This window comes from Octopus sinensis, linkage group LG18 (assembly GCF_006345805.1).
Source record: "Octopus sinensis linkage group LG18, ASM634580v1, whole genome shotgun sequence".
NCBI classification, from domain to species: domain Eukaryota; kingdom Metazoa; phylum Mollusca; class Cephalopoda; order Octopoda; family Octopodidae; genus Octopus; species Octopus sinensis.
In genome coordinates this window covers 17,731,843-17,743,743 of record NC_043014.1, presented here as the reverse complement: position 1 = coordinate 17,743,743, position 11,901 = coordinate 17,731,843, and the positions used below count along the sequence as shown (strand labels likewise).

Below are 11,901 nucleotides of genomic sequence, written 5' to 3'. Positions count from 1 at the left end.
CAGGAAAGTAATTTCAGCTTTTAAGTGTGAAATAAAAGTCATTTTCTTTTCATACAAAGAATGAACTTTAATCAATTATATATTTTTGCATTTTTTTTTATGTTCTTTTGCCATCTTTCTGACAACTTCATGATACCACACTCATAGAACTTCTGGTCCTTATCAACCAAAAATTGAAGCAAGTGCGATTTCAGGTCATCATCATTATTAAAAGTTTTACCAGTCAAAGAATTTTGTAAACTTTGAAATTAATGGTAATATGATGGTGCAAGATCAGGGCTATGTAGTGAATGTGGTATCACTTCCCAACCAAGCTCCAATACTTTTCCATGAGTTACCAAAGATATGTGTGGTTCTAGTGTTACCATGGTGGAAAACAATTCCTTTATGATTTGCCAATTCTGGCCGTTTTTCTTTGATTGCTTCCTCCAGTTTCATTAATTGTTAACACTAAACATCTGAACTGATTGTTTGGTTCCTTGGAAGCAGCTCAAAATACACAACACTTTTGTAATCCCACCAAATTGACAGCATGACTTTTTTATGTAATTCAGCTTTCGATGTGGTTTGTGCTCGTTCATTACGCTTGGACCATAATCCTTTTTGATTGATGTTATTGTAGACAATCCATTCTTCATCATCAGTGATGTTTCATTTCAAAATAAGATCGATTTTATTGTGTTTGAGATGTATATCACAAATATTGATATATTGTATTAAGTGAATCTTTCAATTTATGTGAAACCCAAATATTGAGCTTCTTAACAAGTCCAAGACATTTTAAGTGATTTTCAATTATTGTGTGTGATACATTTAATCTCTCTCTCTTCAATCTCTCACACAGTTGTATGACGATCAGATTCAGTTATGGCTTTGATTCAGCCATCATCAACTTTAGTTGGTCATCTTTGAGTAAAAAATCCCCAAAACGGATTTTTTAAAACCATTTTTGACATGTGCGTTCTGTTAAGCAATCAATGTCATAAACTTCACATATCTCTTTGTGAGCCTCTGCAGCTTTCTTACCTTTAAAGAAATAAAAAGGAAAATATGGTGAAAATGTTCATTTTTGCTACTCCATTTTAAAATTGACACTGAGCTAACAATTGTAAACAAAATTACGCGAAATTTGCTTCTGAAGTAAGCTAAAGGTAGCAACAATCAAATGTCAAAAGAAAAAAAAATCATAACATTAAGAAAAGCCATTCAAAAATATCGTAACTCTATCTATTTGCGAAAAACAAAATTACTTTCTTGCCAACCCAATATATATATATATATATATATACACACATATATCTATATATATGTGTGTGTGAGTATAATATTAAATATGTTTTAAAATGTATGGGCTATTTACAGAGTGCTTACAGAGAGCCAATGTAAAAAAATATAAAGTAGAGAAAATTGAAAATGCAAATCTTAAGCAGTCAAACAGTTTCCCGAATGCATAGATGAAAACATTCAATCAAAGTAGTTGAATCATATATATTTATACACATCAACATAAATGATGCATGTACCTGTATTAAGTTTCTCCAAGGGTATAACGAATAAAAATATAGAAAAAATATAAATGTATATAAATATATACTCTTTTACTTGTTTCAGTCATTTTATTGTGGCCATGCTGGAGCACCACCTTTAGTCAAGCAAATCGACCCCATGACTCATTCTTTGTAAGCCTAGTACTTATTCTATTGGTCTCTTTTGCCAAACCGCTAAGTTACAGGGATGTAAACACACCAACATTGGTTGTCAAACGATGTTGGGGGGACAAACACAGACACACAAACATATATGCACACACATACATATATACATATATATGATGGGCTTCTTTCATTTCCATCTACCAAATCCACTCACAAGGCATTGGTCGGCCCGTGGCTATAGTAGAAGACACTTGCCCAAGGTGCCATACAGTAGGACTGAACCCAGAAATATGTGGTTCATAAGCAAGCTACTTACCACACAGCCACAATTCTTAGACAATTCAGAGATGGTTTGCCATTTTAAAAATTGACGCTTTTACTCCTATATTTATCAAACTCTCATTCATTTTGCACCTCCTATATTTATCACGCATAACTCTTTACATGTAATCTTTATTTTTATGTAATTTTATATGTATTTTTAAATATTTATATATTTCTGCTATAATTTTATGTATGTTTGGTTTTATTCTTTATACCCTTGGAGAATCTTCATACCTGTACATGTGTGATTTATGTTGGTGTGTATAAATATATGATTCAACTACTTTGACTGAATGTTTCCATTTATGTGTTTGGGAATCTGTTTGACTGCTTAAGATTTGCATTTTCAATTTTCTCTGTTATATATATATATGTGTGTGTGTGTGTGTGTATGGTGTGAAAGAAGTGGTGAACTATTTTCTCAACCATATCCATCTACTTCACCTCCTACAAATGTCACACCCTAATTAACCTAAACAAAATCAACAATCTTATATTAATTGAATAAAGAATCTTATTCTGTGTGTGTGTGTGAGAGAGAGAGAGATAGAGAGAGAGAGAGAAGGAGAGAGTGAGGCTGTGTATCATACCTAGGTAATGTATATAGTGAGTGCAAAAGGAAAATTGTGTATATGTGTGTATAACTACATGTTGATGTATATTTGTAAGTTTGTGTCCATATGTGCATGTGTTAAACTGACACCCTGTTGGTTATGATAATGAAGAGTTCTTGTTCATCCGATCAATGGAACAGCCATTTCATGAAATTAATATGGAAACAGGTGAACCCTCCACAGATACACATAGCCTTTATGTAGTTCTCATGGATATTCAGCATGAAATATAGGTACAACTCAGTTTTGCCAGCTGAGTGGAGTGGAACAGCATGAAATAAAGTGTCTTGCTCAAGGACACAAATCACCACCAGGAAACGAACTCACAACCTTACAAGTGTGAGCTGGATACACTAACCACTAAGCCATATGTCTTCTGTGCCTGCCTGTGATATACAATCAGGTACAATATGTGCCTGATTATATATAGATCTCTGCATGATTGTGTAATTAATTAGTTTATTTTGCAACCATGTTTCCATGTTCAATCCCACCATGCTCCACCTTGAGCAAGTGTTTCTAATTGTAACCTTAGATTGACTAACACATAGTGCGAGATTCCATGTAATGGGACTGAATCCAAAACTGTGTAGTTGCAATGCAAACTTCATAACCACAGTCTCCTTCTGCCTACATACATGCATACATATATTTATATACACACATAGATGCATATATGCATTTAAATGTTTTTAATTTTTTTTTGAAGTCAAAACAATGTAAGTTGTAAGAAATAATCCTTTGCATTGTAGGCACATGACCAGAAATTTTGAGTGGTGGGGAGTTTTAATCTGTTACAACAACCCCCAATACACTACTGGTACTTATTCTATCAACCCTGAAAGGATTAAAGCTAAAGTCAACCGTAGCAGCATTTAAACAAGTTATAAGATATCATATTGATTGATGGTTTGTACTTTGACCTTGTATTTCAGTAGTTTGGGGTTTGGACCCTTTCTTCAGGAAATCTTCAGAGATGTGGTATTATGAGCTGACTACTCTATACTGTACAAGATTTCCCCGAGAAAGGGTTCTAATGCTGAACAGTTGAAATATAAATTAACAATACAAACCATTGACTTGTGTTATTTCTTGTAATTTGTTCAAATACAACCAAGGTTGACTTTACCTTTCATCCTTTCAGAACTGATAAAATAAGGGCCAGTTGAGCACTGGAGTTGATGTAATTGATTAAACCCCTTCCCACATAATTTCAGTGATTGTGCCTATAGTAGAATGGATTTTACTTTTAACTTGCATTGTTTTGGCTTTAAAAAATAATATGAAAGCATTTATCTATATCAGACAATGCTTCATACATATATATGTGTATATACATATCTGTGTGTACATGTATATACATATTTGTGTGCATGTAGATATAAATATATATATATATAATCATGTTATATTTTCATGTCTACCATTTATTGTAATCTATTGTTTAAAATGTAGGCATGAGATAGTGAACATCAATCTCAAACACAAACCAGATTGGTTCCTCGAAAAAACTCCTATAGGTCGAGTACCTGTCATTGAACATGATTCCAAGATTATCTACGAGTCTATAATCTGCAATGAATATCTAGAGAAAATCTTTCCCAATCCACCATTAACTCCCACTGACCCTTATAGTCAGGCAAAGGATCAGATGTTAGTCAGCCTTATGGACAAGGTAAGTGCAGCCCTTTTTGTACTTCACTTTAAAATATTTGACTCTTGTCTCATTTATATTTCAGGAAATCACTCAAAAACAAGTTGTTTCATAAAGTTTTAATGTAACTAAAGAATTATAAGAGAATTCAGCACCTTAGCTCCTTCCACTACTTTCTGTTGTTAAACTCTATTCTTAAATGGTTTTATGCATGTATGTAATATGTGATTTATTAAAGCTGTAAATATCTCCACAAGCTGTTACTCAGAGTTTCCCCCTACCTTTTGTCAGGTAGTTGTAATAATATTTTAAAAACAAAACCATCCAACGATTGGTAATGTGAAACTCTGAGTAACAGTTTGTGAAGATTTTGGTAGGGTTTTAATAAATAGTATATACTAGTAGAAAGACCAACCTCTGGGTAGTTTCCTGCAAGACCCTTGATAATATTTTCACATTTGATTCCCAATTCTAATAATTATTATATTCTATGACTAATTATTTCTTTGTATAATAGTGCTCACTTGCTTAGTAAATATTACTTTCATTATTTTATTACAGTCATAATCTCTCTTTCTTAAACAAACACCACTGTAGTCCAACAACAGAGGGAGAAGTAGTTTGTCAAGTTTTACCTTCCCCACAAAGCAAGATAGCGATTTCATTTCAGCAGCCTATCTCTAAGCTTTGTAGTGTGTGTGTGTATGTGAGAGAGAGAGAGAGAGAGAGAGAGAGAGAGAGAGAAAGAAAGAAAGAAAGAGAGAGAGGGTGGGAGAAAGAACATTGCAAACATATTTGAAACACTTTTATTTCAATTACTGCTACAATGTGCATTTCTGTGAGGTGATTTCGAATTAGTGTTTTGATGTTAACTTTGATTATTAAAACTCTCTAAAAGTGTTGCACATTTTCTTCTGACTAAGCAAAATCATAAATAAATAAAGATACCGTAAATCCTCGAGTATAATCTGCATTTTTTTCCCAAAATTTAAAGGTCAAAATCCCTAGTACATACTATATACGAGGTTAAAAATGAAAATTATTTTCTAAGCAATGTCCGAGTCTCTATTTGCTGTCTGGCAATGTTTATTCAGACGCATTTTGTTATGCCGGGCGCGAAAATACCTTAAGTTAAGCCTGAAAGCAATGAAGTCATAAAAGAATCATCCGTAACTTGCAGTAAGCAACATTTATTAAACGTTATTACTGTTATTTCTTTATTTTCTGCAAACAAAATGCCCAAACAAGCTACGTGTTTGCATTATGTTATATATACAATAATAATAAAGAACATTACCGTATACATTTTTACAAACCAAGGACGTTATACAGACCTCCTTGACTCAAGTTAGAGAAGGGGTGTGTATTATACACAAAGTTTAGGTTTTTCAGAGGTACAGCTTCCTAAAAATCCCCTGCGTATTATACTTGAGGATTTACAGTAAATAAATTACCTTCTTTCCATGTTATGTATTTCTCTGTCCTCCATACAACACTTCTACAGTCCTCTTTTGTTTACCATCTCCATCCAGGTTTTGCTGTTTTGGCATCACTTGTTTGATATCGCTGATTCAATGCACACTTACCTGACATCAGACATTATAATGATTTTTTTGTCTTTATGTGTCTTTCATTCTCTCTCTCCCTCTCTTTGTCTTAATCTCTCTCTCTCTATCTTCCCCTCTCCCTCTCTCACTCTTTCTGCCTATATATGTGTATATTTGTGCATACATGTGTGAATGTGTTTGCTTCCAGTACCAAAAGTTACCGTTGACAAAATAAGCTGAATGTCCAAAATTTTGCACTAAATCCTCTCTTTCCACTTTTTCCATGCCTACATCTCATTACTATTCAACATTGCAGCTATTAAAAATCTTTAGGAAGGTAGCTGGAAGACACAAAGGTGATGAAACCGATACTTTGATAAATAAGATGGTAATCCAGCTTCGTTATTTTGAAGAGGAACTCAAACAACGTGGTGGACCCTTCTTTGGCGGTAAGGATTATTTTTGGAATAGCAAGGTGGTGTTGATGAAGATGGCATAGGATATCTTACTTAAGCTCAAATGGTATAGTATTTCCATATAATTTTGAGCTTTGTGCCTATAGTAGAAAGAATTATTATTACTTCTGCCTTAGGGAAGGCAGAGGTATTGTTTACAGTTGTAATTGTTTGTTTGTTAGTCCATGGACAAGATATCTCAAGAATTGCTGGATGGATTTGAATTAAACTTTCAGGGATGTTTGGCCTCATAACTTGCACGAACTGGTTAGATTTTGGGATTGATCCAGTACCAGATACGGATTCTGGGTTACTTTCCTGGGGTTTTTTACTTAATTTTTGAGAGCAGTCGGGTTCATTTTTATTATTCTCGTTTGTGAGAGCGGTCAATTTTATTTCAGATATTCTCGTTTTAAATATCATCTTCGGCTAATCATTGAGAGGACATTGGTGTGGCCTTGGTGGAGGTTTGCACTCTCTGAGTGCTCTTGTTATTGTTATTATTATTATTATTATTATTATTAAGGTGGCAAGCTGACAAAATTGTTAGCACACCAGGCAAAATAATTAGGTGCATTTCGCCCATCACTACCTTCTAAGTTCAAATTCCACTGAGATTGACTTTACCTTTCATCCTTTTGGGGTTCAATAAATTAAGTACCAGTCATACACTGGGGTCGATATAATCCACTAGCCCCCTCCCTCCAAATTTCAGGCCCTGTGCCTATTGTAGAAAGGATTATCGTTATTATTATTACTAAGTTAACAAGCTGGTAGAACTGTTAGCATGCCAGGCAAAATGCTTAGCGGCATTTTGCCTGTTGCTACGTTCTGAGTTCAAATTCCGCCAAGGTCAACTTTGCTTTTCCTCCTCTCAAGATCAATAAATTAAGTACCAGTTGCATACTGGAGTCAATCTAATCGACTGGCCCCCTCCCTCAAAATTTTAGGCCTTGTGCCTATAGTAGAAAGAATTCTTCTTCTTCTTCTTATTATTATTATTATTATCATTATTAAGGCAACAAGCTGGCAAAATGCTCGAAATTATCATTTCATTTGTCTATATGTTCTAAGTTCAAATTCCACCAAGATTGACTTTGCCTTTCATCCTTTCGTGGTCAATGAAATAAGTATCAGTCATGCACTGGGGTCGATGTAAGTCACTAGCCCCCTAACCCCAAAGTTTCAGGCCTTGTGCCCATAGTAGGGATTATTATTATTATTATTATTATTATTATTGTTATTATTATTATTATTATTATTATTATTAATTAGGTTAGTGGACTATTAGAGTCATAAGAGAATCAGACAAAACTACCTTGCAACAATTGTTCTAAGTCTTTATATTCTGGGTTCAAATCCTGCTGAGGTCAACTTTGCTTTCATTCATCTTAGGTCACTAAACTAAAGTATCAATCAAGTATTGGAGGTGATGGTGTTGACTAACCTTCTCCTCAAAATTGCTGGCCCTATACCTAAATTATACCACTATTATTATTGTTATTATAAGAGGATGGTAAAGCGGTGAGCTGGCAGAATCATTGGCTTGCTAGACGAAATGTTTAGCAGTATTTTGTCAGTCTTTATATTCTGAGTTCAAATCCCACTGAGCTCGACTTAACTTTTCATCCTTTTGGGGTCAATGAAATGAGTACCAGTTGGGTTCTGGGGTTGATGTAATTAATGAGCCACCTCCTCCAAAATTTCAGGCCTTGTGCTTATAATAGAAAGAGCTGTTACAAAGGATGGTGGAATTGCAGAGTCATTAAAGTACTGGACAAGAATACCTTGTAGTATTTCATCTGACTCTCTACATTTCCCAGTTCAAATCCTTCAAGGTCAGCTCTGCCTTTTATCCCTCTAGAGTCAATTATCAGTCAAGTACTGTAGTTGATGGTACTGTCTAGCTCTCCTCCCTTCAAAACTACTGGCCTTGTGCATAAACCTCAGAAAAAAATCTTCGCAATATTTGTTCTGGTACTTTACACTCTGAGTTCAATTTTGCTTCTCCTCCTTCCAAGGCTGATAAAATAAAGAACCCATCAAAATCTGGATCAATTTAATCAGCCAATCCCACCTCTCCTCCAAAATTGCAAAACTTATGTCTCTGTTACAAACAATTATTATTATTATTATTAAATGTAAGGAGGCAAGCTAAAATACTTCATGGCATTTCTTTCAGCTTTACATTCTGCTGTGGCCAGCTTTGCCTTTCAGAGTTGGTAAAATAAGTACTAGTTAAGCACTAAGGTCAATGTAATCAACTTAGCCTCCTCCCCCAATGTTTCAGGCCTTGTGCATATAGTACAAAAGATTATCATTATTCATCATCATCATCATCGTTTAACGTCCGCTTTCCATGCTGGTATGGGTTGGACGATTTTGACTGAGGGCTGGCGAACCAGATGGTTGCACCAGTCTCCAATCTTGATTTGGCAGAGTTTCTACAGCTGGATGCCCTTCCTAATGCCAACCACTCTGAGAGTGTAGTGAGTGCTTTTTACGTGCTTGTTATTAATATTATTATTATTATTATTATTGAGTGAGAGAGCAGTGCATGCCATCAAAGTGACACAGGGGTAAAATATACGAAGCCCAGTATATCCATCATGACTACCCGTCTGATAAGGGTACACCAGGCACATGCATCACAACCATATGTGCACAACATGGTGATCTCATATCAAGATAAACAGCGCATGACCTTGCAGGTGGGGCCCAGTTAGAATTTTCTTCTGGTTGAGTAACCTATCCCACACAAAAGGTCCCTGAATAAGGGTTGTTTAAGGATGTTGAATGAAACACCCATGTTTCCAGAAGCGAATTATTCAAACCCCAAAGAATCCCTCTCAACACATGGCTATGATGCTCCCCCACTACTTCTGCTTGTGATTAGAGATGCATATATTGTCAGCCACTAAGAGACATGCTCAACTGGTTATGGTCAAACAACTGACAAGCAAATCTGTGGTATTGAGCAGAATATTTGCTGTAGCCCTATTATTATTATTATCATCATTATTATTATTATTATTATTATTATTATATTATTATTATTATTATTGAGTGAGAGAGCAGTGCATGCCATCAAGTGACACAGGGGTAAAATATACGAAGCCCAGTATATCCATCATGACTACCCGTCTGATAAGGGTACACCAGGCACATGCATCACAACCATATGTGCACAACATGGTGATCTCATATCAAGATAAACAGCGCATGACCTTGCAGGTGGGGCCCAGTTAGAATTTTCTTCTGGTTGAGTAACCTATCCCACACAAAAGGTCCCTGAATAAGGGTTGTTTAAGGATGTTGAATGAAACACCCATGTTTCCAGAAGCGAATTATTCAAACCCCAAAGAATCCCTCTCAACACATGGCTATGATGCTCCCCCACTACTTCTGCTTGTGATTAGAGATGCATATATTGTCAGCCACTAAGAGACATGCTCAACTGGTTATGGTCAAACAACTGACAAGCAAATCTGTGGTATTGAGCAGAATATTTGCTGTAGCCCTATTATTATTATTATCATCATTATTATTATTATTATTATTATTATTATTATTATTATTATTATTATTGAGTGAAAGAGCAGTGTATGCCATCAAAGTGACACTGGGGTAAAATATACGAAGCCCAGTATACCCATCATGACTACCCGTCTGATAAGGATACACCAGGTACATGCATCACAACCATATGTGCATGACATGGTGATCCCATATCAAGATAAACAGCACATGACCTTGCAGGTGGGGCCCAGTTAGAATTTTCTTCTGGTCGAGTAACCCATCCCGCTCAAAAGGTCCCTGAATAAGGTTTGTTTAAGGATGTTGAATGAAACACCCATGTTATTATTATTATTATTATGGTAGTGAACTGACAGAATTGTTAGCATGTTTAGAAAATGTTTAGCAGCATCTCTTCCAGCTTTTTATATTTTGAGTTCAAATTCTGCTGAGAATTGCTTTGCTTTCATCTTTTTAGTGTTGATGAAATAAATACCAGTTGAGCACTGATGTTGATTTAATCAACTTCACTCCTTCCCTAAAACTGCTGGCCTTGCACCATAATTTGAAACATTATATATAACTAATTCATATATTTGTTGGTTTCTTCTCAGGAAAACAAGTCAGTATGGTTGACTTCAATCTTTGGCCATGGTTTGAGAAAATTAAAGCAAAAGTAGTGACAGACCAAACTATAGACCAATTCATCACCAAAGAATACCCATTTCTATGCCAATGGAATGAGAATATGTTGCTGCTGCCAGAGGTGAAGGCCACAAGACTTAATCCCCAGTACTATGCTGCATTCATCAAAAGTTTTGCCAATGGAGACCCAGATTATGACTTTGGTCTCCAACTGAATAAAAGTAAATTGTAAATGATTTGTAAATATGATGAATAGAATTTTTAAATAAGATTATAAATAAGATCTTCAGCTGAATAAACAGTTCTTTGGTTTGGACACTCAATTTAAAATAAAAGTTATTCAAGCTAAATTATGTATCAGATCTCCAGTTGAATAATAGTTAATTGTTAAGGATATGCTAGTGTGATATTTAAAGTATTCAGTTTAGATTACGATTTGCATCTCAAGTCGAATAAAGATTTATTGTAGACAATTTCTAAAAGTTTATGAGTGAGGAATTCAAAAAAATAATTTAAACATTCAAACGTGATGTTCTAGCTGAATAAAAGTTTACTTGTGAATGACTTTTTAATGGTGAACTATAAAATTTTAAAATTAGAATTTGATTTAAGTCCTTAGCTGAATATAATTAAATTGAACTGGTTTCTAAATGTGATGCAGTGAAGTTTTTAAAACTAGGTTATCATAAATGATCTTTGGGTGATCTTTTAGATTTCTAAACTAGATTATATGTGAGACCTAAAGTAGAATAAAATATGGTTTTTATCCAGATCATGGTTAAAGCCAACAGCTAGATAAGTATCAGTTTTCAATTGCTTCTAAGGATGATGGAAAAAAGATTTTAATCAAAATCATTTATTAAGGATTTTTACAAGTGATGCCTAAAGTTATCAAACCAGTTAATAATTTGAGATTGCAGCTGAATAAACAAAAATGCAAATAATTTCTAGAAGGCAGAAAAATTTTATAAACCATTTGGATAATTTGGGATAATAGCCAAGTTTTTTTATTTGGAATGTAAAAATTTTGTACTTGAAAAATTACATAAAATTCCTTGTGTCAGAGTATTTTTGGTTAATAAAAACTTAATTATTTTGGAAAATAGTTTTCAAAGAGTAATGAAAATATATTCTGTTTCAGGTATGAATGCTACAAACACATGTATGTATGTGTGTGTGGGTGTGTGTGTATGCATATATATACATACAAACACAGGAACATATATATACAAGGCAGTAAATTTTGAATGCAGTATAACTGTGAAAAGAGTTGAAAAAGATTTGGTATTTACTCTTAGAAGATGGAAAAAAAAGTTGCTAGCAGGCAGCTATGAACCCTGTGCCTCTCAGATACTAGCTGAGTGTTCTGTACCATTAAGCTAAGCAGTTCCTGACGAACAATTACCATCAATTTTAATGCTAATAGCTTTTTGGAATGTGGGAAGATTTTATAAACAAGCTTTATAAGCATTGAGTGTGTTGATATTTTAT

General features: G+C 34.4%; 1 protein-coding gene across 1 annotated transcript in view; it reads left to right on the top strand.

The window, feature by feature from the left end:
• Positions 1 to 11,478, top strand: part of LOC115221683 (glutathione S-transferase omega-1) — a 19,045-nt gene extending 7,567 nt beyond the window's left edge. Inside the window, exons 3-6 of the mRNA XM_036511014.1 lie at positions 2,549 to 2,573; positions 4,049 to 4,268; positions 6,111 to 6,243; positions 10,380 to 11,478. Of these exons, the coding sequence (XP_036366907.1) occupies positions 2,549 to 2,573; positions 4,049 to 4,268; positions 6,111 to 6,243; positions 10,380 to 10,642 (641 nt within the window). The 3' untranslated portion in view covers positions 10,643 to 11,478. The remainder of the gene's footprint in view (positions 1 to 2,548; positions 2,574 to 4,048; positions 4,269 to 6,110; positions 6,244 to 10,379) is intronic.
• The last annotated feature ends 423 nt before the right edge of the window (positions 11,479 to 11,901 follow it).